At 56.2% G+C, this 21,641-nt stretch overlaps 1 protein-coding gene across 12 annotated transcripts; it reads left to right on the top strand.

Annotated features, from left to right (window-relative positions):
- The first annotated feature begins 114 nt into the window (after window positions 1-114).
- Kdm6b (lysine demethylase 6B) lies at window positions 115-21,148 on the top strand. Of its 12 annotated transcripts, none has more exons than XM_032914532.1 (24): window positions 115-246; window positions 6,706-6,817; window positions 11,524-11,641; window positions 11,900-12,043; window positions 12,133-12,274; window positions 12,465-12,563; window positions 12,655-12,874; window positions 12,963-13,055; window positions 13,137-13,298; window positions 13,385-13,579; window positions 13,671-14,015; window positions 14,102-16,263; window positions 16,346-16,472; window positions 16,579-16,684; window positions 17,763-17,968; window positions 18,069-18,133; window positions 18,213-18,287; window positions 18,382-18,530; window positions 18,654-18,768; window positions 18,851-19,038; window positions 19,183-19,324; window positions 19,698-19,824; window positions 19,909-20,079; window positions 20,165-21,148. In XM_032914532.1, the coding sequence occupies exons 5-24, from the start codon at window positions 12,138-12,140 to the stop codon at window positions 20,186-20,188; spliced, it is 4,908 nt and encodes a 1,635-aa protein (XP_032770423.1). In that variant the 5' UTR covers window positions 115-246; window positions 6,706-6,817; window positions 11,524-11,641; window positions 11,900-12,043; window positions 12,133-12,137; the 3' UTR covers window positions 20,189-21,148. The 12 variants fall into 12 exon arrangements, with proteins under 12 accessions (XP_032770423.1, XP_032770435.1, XP_032770424.1 ...); XM_032914544.1 differs by having other exon boundaries at window positions 116-246; window positions 18,216-18,287; XM_032914533.1 differs by lacking the exon at window positions 115-246 and adding an exon at window positions 4,308-4,372.
- Window positions 21,149-21,641: the final 493 nt, after the last annotated feature.

The raw sequence follows: 21,641 nt of genomic DNA, 5'->3' as shown, positions 1-21,641 counted from the left end.
ACTACAGCTGAGGGGAGCGGGACCGAGGACAGGGCGGAGCCGGAGAGAGGGACTTCAGCGCCGAGGGGCGGGACCACGAATCGGGGGCGGGGCTGTGGAAGGGGGGCGGGTGCGGGTGTTTGTGTTGGAAAATCAAACTGCGCCACGGGGTAGAGTGGCCCCCCCAACCCCTCTCTGGGAGAGGGGGGGCCGCTCGACCCCCAAGAGGCCTTGAAGATCTTGAATATCTGGGACCCCCAGAACCAGGTAATGGGGAGTCGCAAGGACTTTTGGAAAGAGGGAGACCATCTCCTTGCAAGGGGGAGGGGCGGGACGTCAGACTCTAGAGAGGTCGGGCTAGGGATGGGCATTTGAGTCTTGTGAAAAGCAGTGGCAAAGTGGGGACGCAGGACATCCAAGTCCCCCAAAAGCGAACAAGGTAAAGGTAGTGGAAAAACTGTGGTCTTGGCTCTAAAGGTCAAGAGGGCCTAAAAGTAATCCCAGTCCCGCTTGGGATGGGGAGTTGACACTAGGGCGGGGCTTAGCAGTCCTGAGGAACAAGACTATAAGGTCAGTTTGCGGATAGGTCTAGGCCTAGGGGCTGGCTCACAGAGGTCAAAATTGATCAGGCAAAGTGAGCCTCCAGTTACGGGCCCACTTGAAGGCTTCCTTCAGCTCTTTCCCCCGGGGAGACGTGTATGTATTCTTGACTTTCACCATCTCTCCAGGAGCGGTAGCTTTTCCGTCTCACCCCACTCCACCGCACCTTCTGTTTTCGGCCTCGCCTGGTTCGTTCCCCTAGTCCCCGGTGCCCTCCTCACTTTTCCGTCTTCAGATCCTTAGCCTTCACTGGGTTCTGGCCCTTTCTCCCACGTAGCCACGAGATGGCGAGGATGAGACGCCCAGCAGAGCTGAGGGTCATGCGTCTTGGGGGATATAGCTGTGACACGTACCCCTGAGAAAGGTTCGCTGAGGTTCCTTTGATTCCCTGTCATCTGTCTGGCACCCGCCCCTGTCCCGGGAAATTGTAAGCATATGGGTAAAGAACAGAAGCTAGGGACAGGGCTAGACACTATGCTTTTTCGGCCTAGAATAAACACTGGTGAAGTGGCATGTGGGTTGAGTTGGTCACTAAACTGTAGATTCGTTTCTGACTTGTTGCGGCCTGTGAGTGTGTCTTGGGGTGGGGGAGCTAGAGTGTGGGGAAGGTCGGAGACAGAACACCTAGTTCCGGGCGATGTGAACTCCGAGAGAAAAGAAGTAACTGAGGTGCGATAGGAATGGACCCAGTGGTCGTTCAGATTAAAGCGGGTCGGATCTCCGTTGCTCGCAAGGGTTGTTTGCCCAGTTGCCAGAGTAACAGGCCAACGAACGTCCAACTCCAGATTCCCAAACTCACTCCCTCCAGTCCAATCCGCTTTAGCGGACGTCGACTACGTCAGGGCCCTAGTGACCAATGGGAAGCTGTCATTATAGAGAGACTGAATAGAGGGGAAGGGAGGAGGTGGAAGGGGGGGGGGGAGGCGGTGGCTACCCAGGATCCGCACGTGCACTCCCACACGCTTCACTCCCTGTACAACCCCTTCCACCGCCCAGGCACAGACAGTCTCTTGCGCCTGCGCGGCGAGTCTTCGCAAGCCTCCCCCCCCTTGCCTCAGGTCGTCAGTCTGTGTTTGCAAACTAGTCCAGGGTTGTGTTTCTCAACCCCTGCGGGCCCAGACGTCTGGGTGGGTTAGGGCTCTTTAACCGGGAGTCGACTGTTAATGTCAGCCTCTCAAGGGAAGGCCCGCTAACAGTGTTCCCCACTGCCACCCCCAGCTGGCGCCCCAAGCTCCCAGGTGGGCTGGGCGGAGCTGTGGTTTCCGGGCCCCCTAGGCTCAGTAGCGGCTTTCCCGAGCTCTAGCTTAGGTTGTTTCCACAAAAGAAAGGGAGTGGGTACAAGCGCCCCTTCCTAAGGCTTAACCCACCCAGACCTAGCTGCAGTTAGTGACCCGGCAGGACACTGTAAGAAGCCCCTTGAGGCCCAGGACCTTCTTGGCCAGAGGGTCATTATGCCCTTTATGCTTTTTGATAGGCAAACTAAACCTTTCCCTTCCCTTCCTTAACATTTCCTTGTAGCACGCTCTGGCGTTCTTTACACTTCCCTTGGCTCCTTTCGGGCTGTCTGTCCCCGTCTCCACTCGTCCTTCTCTGCTTCTCCAGAGGGTTATATAACTCTTCCTCTCGGCGTGTCCTGATTTCAACTCCACAGACTCCGCCCTGGAACAGCGCGGGAGGGGCGGGAGAGTTGGGGACCCAGACAGATTCCGGCTGGCGGCCAGCTGGGGCACAAGGGATCCTGCAGATAGCAGACGGAGTCCCGCGGGACTTGGTTGGTGCCCGGTCCTTAGTCTCCCTCCCCTAACCAGGGATCAAGCCCAGAAGAAAGAAGGCACAGTATTTCCGAGGGGTGTGTCGGGACAGTCAGAAATGTGGGTTGGGAGGTCAAGGCTGGAGGCTGAGAGGAGGAGGCAGGCGAATGACCGGATTCCCTAGGATTAGTTCTGCTGGGGTTAATAGAGATAAAGGCAGGACGCCTGGGTTCCCTCCTTCGTCTCCTTTTTGGGTTCTAGAATTCTTAAAGCTATTTTCTCAGGAAACGTAGCCAGCCAGCAGCTTCTTCGCCCTGGTAGGAGTCAAAGGTCTGTGTTCGAGGTGGCCTGGGATGATGTCACCAGTGCACGTGCCCCGGGACGGTTGCCAGGCAATGCGATCTCCTCCCGTTTCCATCCCCTCCCACCTCTGCCCGAAGTCCCGTTCCAGTCCCGTGCCATCTCTTTCTCCTTTCCTTTCCCTTGGCATTAGCATCCTGCAGGTGGGAAACCCTGGCCTGGAGTTTAGTGAGGGGGAGGGGCGCGGGTGTGGTGTGGCGTGAAAGATTTTGCCCCTTTGCTGGCTTGAGAGAATTCTCGGTCTTTTTTTTTCTCTTCTTCCTAGATTGCCATGAAAAACTTCCTCTCTAGTCCCCACTACTACCCCCACCCCCACCCACATACTCCTCCCGCTCGCCCTAGGAAGAATCTCCGGGAAGTCTTTTTACTTTCCCACCTGCTGCATGGCCCAGTGTCATGTTGCCCCTTTCCCATCTTGAGTTGAAGTGGGTGTAGTTGCAAGACAGCTGCCCCTAAGAGTAGAGCTGTATGTGGGTATTCGCACCAGTTCATCCCTGACACCCCCTTCACCTCCCCTCACCAAACCGAGGAAACAGAGTTAGGTAGAAAAGTCAAGGTCTTTATCTGTGTAGGTAGGTAGATGGCTTCTGGTATTGCCCACTTTGAGGAGAGAAATTCGGCGATAGTTATGGCTGCCCTCTGTTCAATCTTGGAGTTGGTGATCGTATTAGAGTCTCCTTTCATGTGCCTTAGAATTTGGACTGTCAGCTCAAACCTGAATTCTAATCCTAGCTCTGCCACTCAGTGGGACTCAGAAAAGTCACATCCTCTCAGAACCTCCTATCCTTAATCTGGGACATTTAAATATCAATACTTACCTTCTAGCTGATGGGAGGGGTAGTGAAATAATTTATGCAAAGCAGTTAGCACAGTGGTCGGTATAAAATTAATACCGAATGAGTGTCACGAAATACGTGTTATTAAATGGTGTTAGTTATTATAGTGGGTGGACCTGTTCTAAAGTAGCCCTCGCTAGGGATTGGGTAAAGAGTGGGGGAATTTTGCTACCTGGAGTGTGTGTTTTGTGTGGGGTGTCAGGGATTAGCCTCGACTACTTTATGTACCTTATTTGATGTGGGCTTTAGTCAGATTTGGACTGCTTTCTTTAGGCTTATTTTTCCCCTCCTAAAAAAATAGCTAAGACTATATTCCTTTGGCTGTTAAAATAATTACGTTGTGGCTTGTGATTTTTCAAGCGATACTCTGGTTCCCTCCCATGTTGCTCTCTGGAGCCTTTCATTTTGCAAAGGGACTCCACAGTTTCCCTAGCGGGGACATGGCTAGGCTAAAGGGGTGTGTAAAAGGTTGGGGTGGGTGGGTGGGTGGAGAGAGACTAGTGGGGGGAGGCTGGGGGAGCCGGTAGTTAAAGGAAGAGACCGGAAGGGAGGAGGAGGGAGCCTGCTGGTGGGGAGGGAGGGGAGGAGGAGGAGGTGGAGGAGGAGGAGGAGGACGAGGAGGAGGAGGAGGGAGGGAGGGGGTTGGGAGAGCCTGCTACAGTTCTTGTTTGACTCCGGGACTCAGGGACGGGGAGGAGGAGGGAGGGAGGCAGAGGCTGCAAGCGCCGGGGCAGGCCCAGGAGGCAGAGGAGGGACCGTCTCCCCCTGCCCCCAGCCCCCCTCCCCCCTGCTGCTTCCCCTCCCTACCCGGACTCTGGGGCACCGCCGGGGACAGACACCCAGCAGGTAACCCTGGCCTGGCTCTCCCTCCCCCTGTCTGATTTTCTTCCACACCCTCCCGGACGACCCCTTTCCATCTCCCCGATTTCCCAGGCCTTGCCTTTCCCCCCAGCCCTCCTTGTTCCATTTCTGCGAGTTGGGCTTGTCGCCTGCTGGCTCCGCCACCCTCTGTCTCGTGCAGCCTGACTCCCTTCCCCCCACCTCACAGTGTGTGCTCCCCTGTTCTGCCCGAGGCACCTTTTGGGGTTCTGTCTCGATGTTTCTCAGCCTGGCTTCTTCCGACCAGTCTCGTGGGGCTCTGAGGGAGGAGGGAGTCCTTATCTTTTAATGGCTCCCCCCAGTCTCCTTTGCCCCATTCTCCTCATAGCAGTCTCTAGGGGTGAGAGAAAACCGGAATTTGGGGGCCCTTTGGAGAGGCATGGGGGCTATGTGTTGCTGGAGACAGGGGCTGTGAGTGTGTGTGAGGAGGGGGGTGGGGATTTGTTTGAGACCAGGCTGTCTCTCTGATGTCCCTTTAAATGGCCCTTACATATCTGGGGACTGGGGGGAGTGGGGGTGGTGGCAAGCTGCCTGCCTGGGGGGCAGGGCCCTTGGTTTGTCCACACCGTCAGGGGTGGTAATGATTTAAAGGGACAGCCTTGGTGTGGCCACTGCCACCCTGTGCTGGCAGGAGGGGGAGCTGGCAGGCTGTGTCTACAGAGGCTTGGCTGGTGAGCAGGGCATTTGAGGCTGTCTGGGACTGGGCCTGCAGGTCTCCAGTACAGTTACTGGACTGGAAAGGTGCAAGAAGGGGTTGACAGCCTGCCCTGAGGGTGCTCAGTCTGGGCTTTCTCCAGAACCCCGTCTTTGAGCCCTTTGACTCCATGGCCAAGAACCTGTGACTCTGAACTACAGAATCTGTGGGCCACCAGGTGGGGGCCACTGGCAGACCTGCAGGGCAACAGGGTGACCTGGGCACTTTAGAGCTGGCCCTTCAGCTTCCCCTTTTGTTGTTTGGTTCTTTGCACAGGAAGGCCCCAGCCCCTCCTCCTCATGCACATGCCCCCCACCCCCACCCCAGCTGTTGGACAGATGAATTACAGCCTCCTGCTTGGGACCAAGGCTGGTAAGGGATTAAAGTTCTGAGGTTGGCCCTTTAAATGGCTGTTGGCCCTCCCCCACTCTGGCGTCCAGACACCCATCACACACCCTTCTGACCCCCTTGGTCTGGCCTGGGGCCCCCCTTCTTCCTTGTAGGCTATCCTACCCCACATCCACAAATGCTGTCAACTGCTGGGTAAGCACCTTAGTCCTGAATTTGCCTCCCTGTCAGGAGGGGTTCCAGCCTCTAGCATTTTTTTCTCCAGAAGGTCCTAGCCAAGCTGAGTTTTCTCAGCTTGCAGCTGACCACTGCCCCTTAAGGGCCTTGCTTAGGTCAGAAATAACACTCCCCTGGGGGCAGTGTCATCAGCAGCTACAAAAGCTTGCAGGGCATTGCATCATGGAGGCCAGAGGCCTAAGTCTCTGGGGCAGGGGGAAAGATGGGGGCCGGAAGGCTGGGAAATGGAGAGGCCAGGTAGAGAGCCCACGTGTTTAGGTCCTGGGGCCAAAGGGAAACACTGGTCCCCAAGGAGTAAGTCTGAGGTGAGGGTTGAGTGAGGTCTGACCCCTGCTATCAACTCCCAAGTCTTGGCCTCAGACTTGTCTTAATATACCTACTTCTTTGTGTCTAAGGATTGGGAGGGAAGAGAGTGGGCCAGTCACCTCCCTGGGCCACATAGAGGAAGGAGGTGATGGGGAAACAGGATATGGCCTTGGAGGTGACACGGAGGGAACCTGCAACAGAGGCTACCTCCGAGCTCAGGCCCAGTCACAGTTCCTGCAGAGGAAGAAGGCTCCTCCCTGTTGGGCCCGTTCATCTTGTCTGACCACCTGTGCCTCTTGCCAGGACCTGCCTACACCAGCCTAAGGGAACAGGAAGGGTCAGAGTCCAAAAGGTGGTGTTGACTATGGTGTCTTGTTAGAGTTGGAGGTAGCAGAACTGAAGGCCTAGGGTCCACGTGCCCTGGGGTCAGAACTTGATTGTAGATGTCCCTGGAACTGGCCTGCACCAGAGTATCAGTCCAGTCAGACACCGGCCGGTAATGAGGTGCCACAATATGCTCCCTTACCACCTGAACCAGGCTGCCTCCTGAAGGGAAGGTTGGAAGATGGCTTTTTTCCAGGTTGCCATGGAAACTGATTCTCCCATCTCATCTGACCTCTAGGGCCTGGTTTGTCAATCAAGGGGCAAGGAACGAAGGGGACTGACTCCTCCATCCTGGGAGATCCCACCTCTAACTGGAATTTTTTTCTTTTAGGTTCCCCCAGGCACCATGTCAGCCTCATAGTAGGACCCACCCCACGACTTCTGTTGTGCCCCATTGCTGGAGTGCTTGTTCCAATGAGGCAGTCCACTTCCAACTCCATCTGGTAAGCTCAGCTGCTGAGTGTCACCCCAGACCCCCACGTCCAGCTCCTCACGGCATGTTTGAAAATCTTTGCTATGATCTGGTTCATGCCCACTCAGAATGGTCCAGCCCAACTCTGAACCTCTCCCCCCAGCATGTGGTGCTTGAATGGTTCAGCCCTTCACATGCAGAGCCCCTCTATCTCCTGAGTGGTTTGTCCCTGTACTTCGCTAGCCTCTCTACCACCTGAAAACCTCTTAACCCACACCCCCAGGGCCACGAGAAACTCATTTGTGGAAAGAGTAAAGCAAGGGCTTGCAGGCCGAATGTAGTTGTTCTATAGCCCAGAGGAATTTCTGTTGAAGGGGAAGGCTTTCCCCCATGCAGATAAAGGGTGTTTAGGAACTGATGTGAGGAGATGGTCCACGCCACTGCTGTGCAGTTCGCCCATGCCTGTCATGGCTGCCTTGCATCTCACCTGAGTGCTCTTTGGCCCATCCTCTCTGTGAAGCACTGTAGATTTGTGCACCTAACTGGCAACTATCCTGCTTTTCCTCAGTCCTTCTGCTTCTGCCAGTCGCCTCCTAAAGCCCCGCTTCGTCTCCCTAGTAGAAAGGAATCTTCCCTAAGCTGGAAACCTAAGTTCTCTGAGTCTTCATTGCTTTTCCCCATTGCTCATGGAGTTTCTTGAGTAGGTCTATTTTTTTCCCTATCTGTCCTGTTTAGAATGACGGTTCGCACGTTGAGGTGCCTTTGTAGATTTGTGTTCAATGAACGTTTTAAGGGAATGGAGTGCTTCATTGCCAAGAAACCTACGGCTTCTGAGATCTGCTGCAGAGCCTCCTACCCACATCTACTTTGGAGGCTGTAAACACTTGGGATAGTAACAGAGAGGCAGGCTGGTCTAGGAGAGAGCCTGCAAGGATAAAACTGAGGGAGAACGGGTCAGAAGCAGTGTAGAAAACGGAGCTGTGGGAAGAAGCCCAGCTTGTCCGCTCATTTGAGAAGGATCTTGGTTGAGTTACCAAGCCTTCCCCAGCCTGTTTCCTCATTCCCAAAATAGGGCCATCAAGTGCCTCCTCTGCCAGGTTTTGGGGAAGAGTTAAAAGGTTCAACACAGTGCCTCCATTTGGTAAATGATAGCACTTTCCACCGTGGTAACTACAAGAAGCTGTGAGGATTTAAGTGAAGATGTGGAGGAATGGGGCTGAACTTGATTGAAGGCAGAGCCCTAAATAATTGACTAAACAGGACACTGATCCAGTAAGTGGGGATTCAGGGGAGTTAAGAGAACCCCTCAAGCCTGCCTACAATGTCTCCCTGGCTCTGAGAATGTGAAAGCAAACACAGAAGGGCATGTGCACAGACACACGTGATCACCACAGTGATGCAGAGGCAGACCCAGACAAAAGACTGAGACAGGAGCCAACCAGACACACAGACAAGAGACAGCCTCGCAGAGTCATGTAGACAGGGATAATGACAGGAACGCGCCAGACACAGGCGCAGAGGGGAGACAAGATGAGCAGATATGCAGGTGCAAACAGACACCAAGACCCACACACAGTCGATCCTGTTAGACTGACTGGTGAACACAGCGCCCAGTCAGAGGCAAACACAAACACCCGCAGTGACACATAGCGGGCCAGCTCGCCCGGGCCAGCACTGTCACTTCTCGATGGGGGCGGGGAGGGGCCGGCGGCGGGGGAAGGCTAGGGAAGGGAATCCCGGGCGGGCTGCCTGCCCGGGTGGCTGAGTCACTGCGGAGCCTCAGCCCGCGGCCCTCCCTCTCCCACCGGCTCTCCCAGGTGAGAAGCGAGCCGGTAACTTAGTAGCTTCCGCCATGTCGAAAGAAGACTGCGAAGGAATGGGACCCGCGGGGGTCGGTCCTGGATCCGCCCCACCTTCGAGTCGGTGGGTGCTGGCTAAATGCGTGTTCAGGAAAAATCGGTCTGCGGGGTCTTGGTGTCTTTGATCGTTCAATGTCTACTTGCAGGTCGCAGGCCTCGTGCCAAGCGTCCCTCTTATACCCCGCGTTCCGTGAGCTGCGCGGAGGGGCTCTTCTGACCCGAGCCCAGAGAGAGTTAAGTGGGTGTGATTGATGGAGTAGTTCTCTCTTGGGAGTAAAGGGGGGTGGGGGGGATCGGTTAAAGTCCTGGAGTCCAGATCCCGGATGCGAGAGGCGGAGCTCGGCTTTACCGGGAGTGCCCGGATGGAGAGGGCGTGGTTTCGACTCAAGTGGAATTAACCCTTTCTGGGCGGCAGGCTTTTTGGGCTGTAGGTCGGGTTGGGAAGGTTGGATTGTCAGCCTCAGAAGTGTGTCGGCCATCCAGGCTGGCCCTGGACATGTGCGTCTACCTTCCGTCTGTCTTCGAGGAGTCTGTGGGTGTCTGTCTTTGTGCTTGTCCCTGGTTGTTCCCTCCCCTTGGTTAGTATGAGCACTGGGAGTCGGGGAGGGCCATTCCTGCCTCAAAGCGAGAGTGGAGGTGAGAGTGGACGGCGTGCCAGCCGACGGCGGCGGCGACTGAGGAACAGGTGTGAGTGCCGCGGCGGGGCTGCCCAGCGCGGGGTGGGGCGGTCTTGAGGGAGACAGAGGGGAAATTCCGCGGACCGGTGGTGAGCAGTATGTGGGCTGAGGAGTTGTGTCTGCCTCTGACTGTGTGTCTGTGTGAGTTGAGGGAGGCGGGGGCTGAGTCAGTGGGAACGGGGGATGGTTTTCGGAGTGACTCACTCTCCCCCACCCCAAGCCTGATTCAGACCCTGAGAAAGGCTTTGTTCGTGGGGCGGATGGGAAGTCAGGCGCCTGTGTCCCTGGTGGGGACACAGATTCGTGGTGGTTGGCGAGATTGTGCTAAGGGTACAGGAAGTTTTGTTCTGGAGCGCTCTGTAGTCCATAGTGTCGTCGTGGGAGGTTGTGGATAAAGGCTGAAGATCAAGAGGACTGGAGGGACGGAACTCGCTAGTTTAGGGAAAGCTGAGTCAGTTCCCCGTGGGAAAGGGGAAGTGGTAGAGGGGAAGTGTCATCATCGCAGAAGGGGAAGCTGCATTTCCTGGTAACTAGCAGAGTTCTGGGCACCACTTCCTTAGCAGGGATCTGCTTTTCTGACATCTGGTACCCCGAGCTGCCGTTTGCCCACGTCTGGTTTCTCTACCCCCGCAGGGCTTGGCTGGGGCAGCCAGTTTGGGTTGCACTTGACCACAGTTTAGCGTTGTACGCGTCCCAGGGATTGGTAACTGACAGACTGCAGCCTCAAGAGAGTTTTGACCGGAGCTCCGCGTGAACTGAGTAGTCCGCGGAACGCAAGGTCCTACCGGGCCCGGACTGGAGCAGCCTGCGGGATCTGTATGTAGGGTCCAAGCACTTTCACGCACAGATGACCTTGCCCCAGCGGGAGGGAAGACTGTTTTCGCCAGAAACCCTTCTGCCTTTGTGGGCTGGTTGGAAATTTCCTCACGGTGCAGACTTCTCGGCCAAGGCGAACTTTCCAGCCGCCCCCAACCCCTCGCCGCGCGCTGCGCTCTCCCCCGGCTTCCTGCCCGGCGCTTTCTCCAGCTGGAGCGCTAGCCCCGCCCCCGCGGCTTTGTACTCGACACTAGCCTCTCGCCGCTCTTTGTACTCTAGACTCTCAATGGACCGATCCCGGGAGCGGAGTCGGCTCCCTACCTGCCAGGACCTGGGGTATGCTCCGGGAAGCAGCTTCTGGGCTCTAAGATTTAAGAAGGCAAAGCTGGGATTAAAGGGAACATGCCTAGGAAAGGGGAGTACTGTGCCCGTTGTGGGTCGAGTCAGCTTCGACGGGAAGGAGTAAGGGGGGGTGGCGTGAAGGAGGAAGTGAAACGGGGTCTGGGTTCTTTAAGGGAGTAGGCGGTGAGAGTGGGACAGGGGTGATGTCACTGCCTGTTGGGCCCCGCCCTCCCCTCCCTCCTGAAGGACCCCCCCCTTACACACACCGCTTCCGCTGCGCAAGTAGCCACGTCACGGGCAACCCCCGAAATCCCCCCTCCCTTGGGGGGGGGTGGGGGCCACGTGGGCCGTGGGGAACCGCGTGGCCCCGGCAGGGAAAGGGCATAGAGGATACAGGAGCCACGCGAGAGGGGCCACTCCACGGCGCGCAGCTTCCCAGAAGTTGGAGGGCTGGGGGGACTGGCTGAGAGGGTCGACTGATATTGAAGACTCAGAGCCAGGGAAAGTGGAGGAGCTGGAGGAACTTGGTATGAGACTGGGGACTTGACCATGATTTAGGACAGGGTCAGGCGCTGGAGGTGGAGCGTTCTGATAGAGGCGCGGGAGGGCCTGGGTGCTGGATTTACTAATTGCTAGACCTAGATCACCGGGGTGATCGAGTGGAGGAGAGTCAATTGTTGGGTGATGTGAAGTGAGGAGGGGTATCAATGTCTTTGTCTGCATTTTGCCTTGGTCTGTTGTCCGTCCTTGGGGCGGATAGACAGAGGACGACTTGAACAGTCTGGCGGGGACTATTGCCAGTTCGGTGGATGTGTGAAGCTTGCCCTCAGGTCGGCTAGTGAATGATTTCCTCACTCTCAGTCTTAGCTTGCTGTTTCTGCCCTGCGGGCTACCAGTTTCTGATCGGAGATGTGGACCCTAGGTGGGAACCTTGGGGTCACATCGGGGTCACCCTAGGGCGAGCCTGTCTGACCGGCCCTACGGCCCCTCCTCCGGAGGCCGCTCAGTGCCCGGCTAACCTTACTCCTATTGGTTCCTGTTAGGCTGTTACTGAGGCGGAGACAAGGGTGATGATTGGCTTTCTGGGGATAGAGAAGTCTTGTGATTGGCTAAATTTCTGAAGCTCTTGAAGCTGTGAGAGGACGCTCCCACGGAGGCTGGGTAAGCAGGCGCGCGCGGTAGGTCGTTCAGGATTGGAAGCCTGTCAGACAGTGTTGCGGCCGGCTGGGTTGTTCCCATCGCTGACTCCCCGCTATTTGTCCAATATTCCTGCTACTCCACTTGCCCGCTTTTAGGGGCTCCTTCTGCCGGTGTCTGCCTTGGTTCCTTGCCCTCAGTCTTCTGCACTGACATTTCAGACCAGCCTTTGGGCCCTCACTATTTTGGCAACTTCAGTGCACTCTTTTCTTCTCTCTGTAGAATTGGTTGCAGAAGGCCAGAGACCGTCACCTGGAAACAGTGGGCACTCTTGTTAAGGGCAGTTGGAGCTGGACCATCGGGCCAGAGAGCTGGGGCAGGGGGCTGTGCCCCATCTCCAGGGCTCCTGGGGCCACTGCTGACCTGGTAAGGGAAAGATTGGAACTGGTTTCGCTGAAAACACGGTTGAATGTTTTGCTTCCCTGCTAGAGCATGGTCTCTTGTCTCTGACTTAGGCTGGATGCATCGGGCAGTGGACCCTCCAGGGGCCCGCTCTGCACGGGAAGCCTTTGCCCTTGGGGGCTTGAGCTGTGCTGGGGCTTGGAGCTCCTGCCCACCCCATCCTCCTCCCCGAAACTCATGGCTGCCTGGAGGCAGGTGAGAATTTGGACCATTTATCTCCAGGCACTTATTTCTCTTCCAGTCTTCCCTGTCTGTTGTCACTTCCCATGAGTTTTGGTCATGTGGGTCCAGAGAGCAGCCTCATCTGCCCTTGCTCCCTCTGACTACCCATTCTAGGGGACGCGTACTCCTTCTGGCAGTGCACAGCTGAGCTTTTCTCTTACAGATGCTCTGCCAGCATTGGGCAGCCCCCACTCTCTGCTCCTTTACCCCCCTCTCATGGCAACAGCTCCGGGCACCCTAACAAGCCCTATTATGCTTCTGGGTAAGTGCGGAATTCAAAAGTTCTAGGACTGGAGGAGAGTTGGGGCCTTGTTCTCCAAGCCTGATCCTTCCCAATCCCTTGTCCTCTGTAGGACTCCTACCCCAAGACCCCTCCATGGGAAGTTGGAGTCTCTACATGGCTGTGTACAGGCATTGCTCCGGGAGCCAGCCCAGCCGGTCTTATGGGAACAGCTTGGACAGTTGTATGAGTCGGAGCACGACAGCGAGGAGGCCATATGCTGCTACCACAGGGCCCTTCGCTACGGAGGAAGCTTCGCTGAACTGGGCCCCCGAATTGGCCGATTGCAGCAGGTGGGATGAGGCAGAACAGAGGTGGCTAAGTTGTGCCTTCTAGCGCAATGTCCCCAGTTCATCTTAATCTGCCCTTCGACCCTCTCAGGCCCAGCTCTGGAACCTTCATGCTGGTTCCTGTCAGCACAGAGCCAAGGTCCTGCCTCCCCTGGAGCAAGTATGGAATTTGCTGCACCTTGAGGTGAGGCTGAGGCTAAGTGATTGCCTGTGGGAAGGGAATCGTGGCAGGCCAACGCTCACTCCGCTATGTCTTTCTTCTCAGCACAAACGGAACTATGGGGCTAAGCGAGGGGGCCCTCCAGTGAAGAGATCTGCTGAACCCCCAGTGGTCCAGCCTATGCCTCCTGCCGCACTCTCAGGCCCCTCAGGAGAGGAAGGCCTCAGCCCTGGAGGCAAGCGCAGGAGAGGCTGCAGCTCTGAACAGGTAGGTTGGTTGTACATGGTCAGCAGGTGGAGCGAATGCCTAACTGGGGCAAGGAGTAGGATCTTTACACTCTTTTTCTCTTCTAGGCTGGCCTTCCCCCGGGTCTGCCACTCCCTCCACCACCACCCCCCCCACCTCCACCCCGCCACCCCCACCCCGCCACACTGCCTGGCCTGGCTATTAGCCCCCCATTTCAGCTGACTAAACCAGGGCTGTGGAATACCCTGCATGGAGATGCTTGGGGCCCTGAGCGCAAGGGTTCAGCACCCCCAGAGCGCCAGGTGAGCCCCTCTTTAATCCCGATTACCTTTTACTTCTTGTAAATTCTGTCTTCTTCATTCCTCTTTTGGTGACCTCATTCATCTCCCATAGGAGCAGCGGCACTCGCTGCCTCACCCTCATCCATACCCAGCTCCTGCCTACACTGCTCATCCGCCCAGCCACCGGCTGGGCCCGGCCACACCCCTTGGTCCAGGTCCCCGACCCCCAGGAGCAGAGAGCCATGGCTGCCTGCCTGCCACCCGTCCCCCCGGAAGTGACCTTAGAGAGAGCAGAGTTCAGAGGTCGCGGATGGACTCCAGCGTTTCACCAGCAGCATCTACCGCCTGCGTGCCTTACGCCCCTTCCCGGCCCCCTGGCCTCCCCGGCACCAGCAGCAGCAGCAGCAGTAGCAGTAACAACACTGGTCTTCGGGGTGTGGAGCCGAGCCCAGGCATTGTACGTTCTGATCTTGGGTTGAAGGTGGGTGAAGTTGTCTGAGGGGGCCAGAGCAGCACTGTGACCTCTCCATTCTCCACTTGCAGCCTGGCGCTGACCATTACCAAAACCCTGCGTTGGAGATAGCCCCTCACCAGGCCCGCCTGGGTCCCTCCGCACACAGCAGTCGGAAACCATTTTTGACAGCCCCTGCTGCCGCTCCCCACTTATCCCTACCATCTGGGACCCCTTCATCCCCTCCACCCCCATGTCCTCGCCTCTTGCGCCCTCCACCACCCCCTGCTTGGATGAAGGGCTCAGCCTGCCGCTCAGCTCGAGAGGATGGAGAGATCTTAGGGGAGCTCTTCTTTGGTGCTGAGGGACCTCCCCGTCCTCCTCCCCCACCCCTTCCCCACCGTGATGGCTTCTTGGGGCCTCCAAACCCCCGCTTTTCTGTGGGCACTCAGGATTCGCATACCCCTCCCACTCCCCCAACCACCAGCAGCAGCAGCAGCAGCAGCAGCAACAGCCACAGCAGTAGTCCTACTGGGCCTGTGCCCTTCCCACCACCTCCCTATCTGGCCAGAAGTATAGACCCCCTTCCCAGGCCATCTAGCCCAACACTGAGCTCCCAGGACCCACCTCTTCCACCACTGACTCTTGCCCTGCCTCCAGCCCCTCCCTCCTCCTGCCACCAAAATACCTCAGGAAGCTTCAGGCGCTCGGAGAGCCCCCGGCCCAGGGTCTCCTTCCCAAAGACCCCCGAGGTGGGGCAGGGGCCACCTCCAGGCTCTCTGAGTAAAGCCCCCCAGCCTGTGCCACCTGGGGTTGGAGAGCTGCCTGCCCGAGGCCCGAGGCTCTTTGATTTTCCACCAACTCCACTGGAGGACCAGTTTGAAGAGCCAGCTGAATTCAAGATCCTCCCTGATGGGCTAGCTAACATCATGAAGATGCTGGATGAATCCATTAGAAAGGAGGAAGAGCAGCAGCAGCAAGAGGCAGGCGTGGTTCCCCCACCCCCACTCAAAGAGCCCTTTGCATCTCTACAGTCTTCATTTCCCAGTGACACAGCCCCAGCTGCCACCACTGCTGCTGCAACTCCCACCACCACCACCACCACCACCACCACCCAAGAAGAGGAGAAGAAGCCACCACCAGCCCTGCCACCACCACCGCCTCTAGCCAAGTTTCCTCCACCACCCCAGCCCCCACCACCTCCACCAGCCAGCCCAGCCAGCCTGCTCAAATCATTGGCCTCTGTTCTTGAGGGGCAAAAGTACTGTTATCGGGGGACTGGAGCAGCCGTTTCAACCAGGCCCGGGTCCGTGCCCGCCACTCAGTATTCCCCTAGTCCTGCATCAGGTGCTACCGCCCCACCACCCACTTCAGTGGCCCCTAGCGCCCAGGGCTCCCCCAAGCCCTCTGTTTCCTCGTCATCTCAGTTCTCTACCTCAGGCGGGCCTTGGGTCCGGGAGCGCAGGGCAGGTGAAGAGCCAGCACCAGGCCCCGTGACCCCTGCCCAGTTGCCCCCACCTCTGCCGCTGCCCCCTGCTCGTTCTGAGTCTGAGGTGCTAGAAGAAATCAGTCGGGCTTGTGAGACCCTTGTAGAGCGGGTGGGCCGGAGTGCCATCAACCCAGCAGACCCAGTGGACATAGCAGACCCAGTGGACAGTGGGACTGAGCCACAGCCACCTCCTGCACAGGCCAAGGAGGAGAGTGGGGGAGTGGCAGTGGCGGCAGCAGGTCCAGGTAGTGGTAAGCGTCGTCAGAAGGATCATCGGCGGCACAGACGGACCTGTAGGGACAGTGTGGGTCGTAGGCCCCGTGAGGGGAGGGCCAAGGCCAAGGCCAAGGCTCCCAAAGAAAAAAGCCGAAGGGTGCTGGGGAACTTGGACTTGCAGAGTGAAGAGATCCAGGGCCGGGAGAAGGCCCGGCCTGATGTAGGTGGGGCTTCCAAAGTCAAGACACCCACAACTCCAGCGCCCCCACCTGCTCCTGCCCCCTCTGCTCAGCCAACACCCCCATCAGCTCCTGTCCCTGGGAAGAAGACTCGAGAGGAAGCTCCAGGGCCTCCAGGTGTGAGCCGTGCAGATATGCTGAAGCTTCGGTCACTTAGTGAGGGGCCACCTAAGGAGCTGAAGATCAGGCTCATCAAGGTGGAGAGTGGGGACAAAGAGACCTTCATCGCCTCTGAAGTAGAAGAGCGGCGGCTGCGCATGGCAGACCTCACCATCAGCCACTGCGCTGCTGATGTCATGCGTGCCAGCAAGTGAGTTTGGAGGCTGTAGTAACTAAGGCTTGTCCTGGAGATTACCTCATGTTCCTGATCTTACTCTGTGGTCTTCTCACAGGAATGCCAAGGTGAAAGGGAAATTCCGAGAGTCCTACCTTTCCCCTGCCCAGTCTGTGAAACCGAAGATCAACACTGAGGAGAAGCTGCCCCGGGAAAAACTCAACCCTCCTACACCCAGCATTTATGTATGTATGCCGCCTGTCCTCAGAACCACCCTTCCCAAAAGGGCTGAATTGGAGTGCTTAGAGCCTGGGAAAGGGCTCTGACCCCACTGTCTCCTGGTTGTCTCAGTTGGAGAGCAAACGAGACGCCTTCTCGCCGGTCCTGCTGCAGTTCTGTACAGATCCTCGGAACCCCATCACTGTCATCAGGGGCCTGGCAGGTTCACTTCGGCTCAGTGAGTTTGGGGGAAAGCATGTGCAGGGCTGTAAGGGTTGTGGCATATGGGACCCTTTGAGAACCACCTCCCACCTCCGTGCTTTTAGAGTTGCCACAGTGAAGGAGCTTACTCAGTCACACATAGGCCATGTTTGAGGAGCTGAGGAGTGCTGAGTAGTGTGTCAGGCAGCCTGGAGGTCCTCTCGCCTCTCATTTCTGACCCCAGCAGTAGACCCTCTGGAAGATAGATCTCAGGAGTGGTTAGTGAGGAAGAATGCAGAGAACGGTGGGGCGGGGATGGCACAGTACTTGGGAGGCAGAGGCAGGCGGATCTCTGAGTTTGAGGCCAGCCTGGTCTGCAGAGTCCCAGAACAGCCAGGGCTACACAGAGAAACACTGGCTCCAAAAAACAAAATAAACAAAAAAGATTTAAAAGAATGGATTATAGGCTACTTCTGACCCATGGTTAGTTTTTTTCTGCAAAATTTTTCTTTCCTTTTTTTAAAGGCTTATTTGTTTTTTGTGTAAGTACACTGTCCTTACATTGTAAGTACACTGTCGTTGTCTTCAGACACACCAGAAGAGAGCATCCGATTTCATTACAGATGGTTGTGAGCCACCATGTGGTTGCTGGGAATGGAACTCAGGATCTCTGGAAGAGCAGTCAGTGGCTTTTAACCACTGAGTCATCTCTCCAGCCCTTATATAAAATTTTAAGTAGTATAAAACTAGAGGAAACAAGGAAATATCAAAGTCAATCTTGTTTCCTTTATATCCATGCATTCTCTCCTCCCAGTGAGTAATTTGGGAGACATTCTAAGCTCAACTTCATCTATCACTTGAACCATTCATTGATTGCCTACCATGTGGGCATATGCATGTCTGAGAATTCTAGTAGAGACTTGAGGCATGAAGTAGTTGGAGAAGGGCTGGGCAGGAGCCAGCCTTGTCAGCTTCCTAGGGCTGTGACTCGCGCCTATTCCTTGGTGCTGAGTACTGCTAAATCTATATCCACTTCATCACAGTCCTGGCCAGGAAGGGAGCAGGTGAGTTGAGCCTTCTGACCTGATTGGCATCCTTTTTGGCATTCCCTTCAGACTTAGGCCTTTTTTCCACCAAGACTCTGGTAGAGGCGAGCGGTGAACACACAGTGGAGGTCCGTACCCAAGTGCAGCAGCCCTCAGACGAGAACTGGGATCTGACAGGTACCAGACAGATCTGGCCCTGTGAGAGCTCCCGTTCACACACCACCATCGCTAAATATGCACAGTACCAGGCTTCGTCCTTCCAGGAGTCACTGCAGGTGAGCATCAGGCACAAGTGGGACCAGGGTGCTGGGGTCTGACTTCAGTGGGCTTCAGGCAGTCACTGACCCAGACCCGCGGACCTGTCTGACCAAGCAGGAGGAGAAGGAGAGTGAGGATGAGGAATCCGAGGAACCAGACAGCACTACAGGAACCTCTCCCAGGTAAAGGATAATTTTGTCCCCTTCCTGCTTCGCTCTTCTCCCTTGGTTTGCCATCAACCTGTCTGTGCTTTTGCCCCAGCAGCAGTGCACCAGACCCCAAGAACCATCACATCATCAAGTTTGGCACAAACATCGACCTGTCTGATGCCAAGAGGTAAGTGAGGATAGACCAGTGAAATTGGGACGAAACCTGCTAGGTACTGGTTTGGGATACCCTTTTAATTTCATCCCCATTCCTGTGTTCACAGGTGGAAGCCACAACTACAGGAGCTGCTGAAACTGCCTGCCTTCATGCGAGTAACATCCACAGGCAACATGCTTAGCCATGTGGGACACACCATCCTGGGCATGAACACCGTGCAGCTATACATGAAGGTCCCTGGCAGTCGAACGCCAGGTGTGCTTTTCACTCTGCGCATGCGCACTCAATGCTTAGGTCTTAGCCAATGAGGGCAAAGGGTGGGGTTGTTCTGTGCGTGCCTGCATTGGACCGTCCGTGACGTTCTGTCTCCCTCTGCAGGCCACCAGGAGAATAACAATTTTTGCTCTGTCAATATCAACATTGGCCCCGGGGACTGCGAGTGGTTCGCGGTACATGAGCACTATTGGGAGACCATCAGCGCCTTCTGCGATCGGTGCGCACCACCCTTTGCTAGTCACCCAATCACATCGGGTCCTTGTGTTTCCCACCTGACCCTCTGACTGCCCACTCCGCAGGCATGGTGTGGATTACTTGACTGGTTCCTGGTGGCCAATCTTGGATGACCTCTATGCGTCCAATATTCCTGTTTACCGCTTCGTGCAGCGCCCTGGAGACCTTGTGTGGATTAATGCAGGGACTGTGCATTGGGTGCAGGCTACTGGCTGGTGCAACAACATTGCCTGGAACGTGGGGCCCCTCACCGGTGAGAGGCAGGGGTCGGGTCATCATGGTACAGTGAAGGGTGTGAGGAGCAAACTCTTGGAAAGAGCTGGGTCTGGAGAGTCACAGTCTGAGGGAGGGGCAGGGGGCTGGTTGCGAATTCTGCCTGACTTCCTCTGGCCTACAGCCTATCAATACCAGCTGGCCCTGGAGCGATATGAGTGGAACGAGGTGAAGAACGTCAAGTCCATTGTACCCATGATTCATGTGTCCTGGAACGTAGCTCGAACGGTCAAGATCAGTGATCCTGACTTGTTCAAAATGATCAAGTGAGACCCCTGTTTGGTTATTAGCCCACCTCCACTGGCTTGTTTCCTACCCTTGTTCTTCCTGACTCTCCTCATTCTTCCTCTGTGTCTGCAGCACGTTCTTAAGTGTTACTGTGCTGGGGAGCCTGACAAAGGCTCATTCTCGCCTCATAGCCTTTGTTTCCTGTGGTCCAAACACACACACAAAACCTTGAAATGTCAAGTGTGACGTATTCAAGACAGGAAATGCAACTCAGAAATGAAAAGGGAGGGCTGCCCAGGGAATTCCATGGGGCTAGGGTCTTGGGAGCTCCACCCCTGCCCATGTGCCTCCTCCAGCTTTAGCACCACTTTTGGAGTCTTGTCTCAACATCTACTTTTGGGTCTTGCTCAGGTTCTGCCTCCTGCAGTCAATGAAGCACTGCCAGGTGCAGCGGGAGAGCCTGGTGCGAGCAGGGAAGAAAATCGCTTACCAAGGCCGCGTCAAGGACGAGCCTGCCTACTACTGCAACGAATGCGACGTAAGTGTGCAAGTTCTTCCCCTGCCTGGAAGGTCCCTAATGGTAATAGTGACTTCCTAGTGACAGCCACTTCCTCCTGGCCAGGTGGAGGTGTTCAACATCCTGTTCGTTACAAGTGAGAATGGCAGCCGAAACACGTACCTGGTGCACTGCGAGGGCTGTGCGCGCCGTCGCAGCGCGGGCCTACAGGGCGTGGTGGTGCTAGAGCAGTACCGCACAGAGGAGCTGGCACAGGCCTATGATGCCTTCACACTGGTGAGAGCGCCGGGAATCCAGAGGGGGCGCGGGTGCGACCGGCTTCACCCGCCCACCACTGAAGCTGCCCACTTTCTCCCCGCAGGCTCCTGCCAGCACGTCGCGATGAGGCCGGACGCCCCGCTCGCCCGCCCACGCGGGCGGGGCCACCAGCACACGCCTGGGCTGGACCTAGGTCCCGCCTCTGGCCGGGAAGGGGGTTGGGCCCAGCCCTTCCACCCTATTGGCAGCTCCCCTCACTTAATTTATTAAGAAAAAAATTTTTTTAACAAATACGAGGAAAAAAAGGAAAAAAAATGGGAGACGGGGAGGGGGCTGGCAGCCCCTCGCCCACCAGCGCCTCCCCTCACCGACTTTGGCCTTTCTAGCAACAGACACAAGGACCAGGCTCCGGCGGCGGCGGGGGTCACATACGGGTTCCCTCAAGCCTGCCCGCCGCGCGCCCGCCCGCCGCCCGCCGGCGCAGACGTTCGCGGCTCGTTGTGTACATAGACATTCGGCAGCCGAGGTTTTTAATGAGATTCTTTCTATGGGCTTTACCCCTCCCCAGGACCTCCTTTTTTTACTTCCAATGCTAGCTGTGATCCCTGTATATGTCTCTTGTTTATTCACTCGGTTATGATTCGTATTTTTGTTCTTTTTGTTTTTGGTTTTTAATTTATAACAGTCCCACTCACCTCTATTTATTCATTTTTTGGGTTTTGTTTTTTTGTTTTGTTTTTTCTTTTTTTCTTTTTTTTTTGGGAAAACCCGACCTCCTACACCCCCAAGCTATCCCTCCTGCCTCTTTGGGAGGCCCATTCCTGGGCCCTCCCTGCGCCCCAGTATATGTCCGGGCTTGGCCCGTCCGTCTCCGCCCGCCCGCGGCTCCAGCCGGGCTCTCATGGTGCTCAAACCTGCTCCCCTCCCCTACGTCCTGCACTTTCTTGGACCAGTACCCCCACTCCCGACCCGACCCCAACCCCACCTGAGGGTGAGCGACTCCTGTACTGTAGGGGAAGAAGTGGGAACTGAAATGGTATTTTGTAAAAAAAATAAATAAATAAAATAAAAAAATGTTTTAAAGAAAGAACTATGAGGAAAGGAACCCTGTCCTCCCCAGCCTCGGCCATTTTAAAAACAGTGGACACCTACACACACACATACCCCCCTTTTTTAAGGCGTGAAACATCCCAGGGCAGGGCCTCTTTGGGGCAGGGACACCCTGGGGTGATTTTTCTCTGGGGCTTTATTTTCATTTTCTTAGTTCGTTTTCTCCCGCTGGGGCTGCGGAGGGGTGGGGGGGATTTACAGTCCCGCCCCCTCGCACTGCACTGTCTCTCTGCCCCAGGGGCAGAGGGGGCTTCCCATCCCTACCCTATTTTCGGTGATTTTTGTGTGAGAATATTATTAAAAATAAAAACAGGAAAAAAAAAAAACGACCCCTGTGTTTTGATGATGGCTGTGAAGCATATCAGTCGAAGGGTCGAGGAACCGAAGGGAGGGCAATGCAGCCCCTGGCGGTGGCGAGCCCCTCCCCGGAGGAGCCTGTGGAATGTCCAGAACCACAGTCTGCTCCCTAG

Source organism: Rattus rattus, chromosome 9 (genome assembly GCF_011064425.1).
Source record: "Rattus rattus isolate New Zealand chromosome 9, Rrattus_CSIRO_v1, whole genome shotgun sequence".
In the NCBI taxonomy this organism is placed as follows: Eukaryota; Metazoa; Chordata; class Mammalia; order Rodentia; family Muridae; genus Rattus; species Rattus rattus.
The sequence above is the reverse complement of the archived record's forward strand: the minus strand, read 5'-3'. Positions and strand labels throughout refer to the sequence as shown.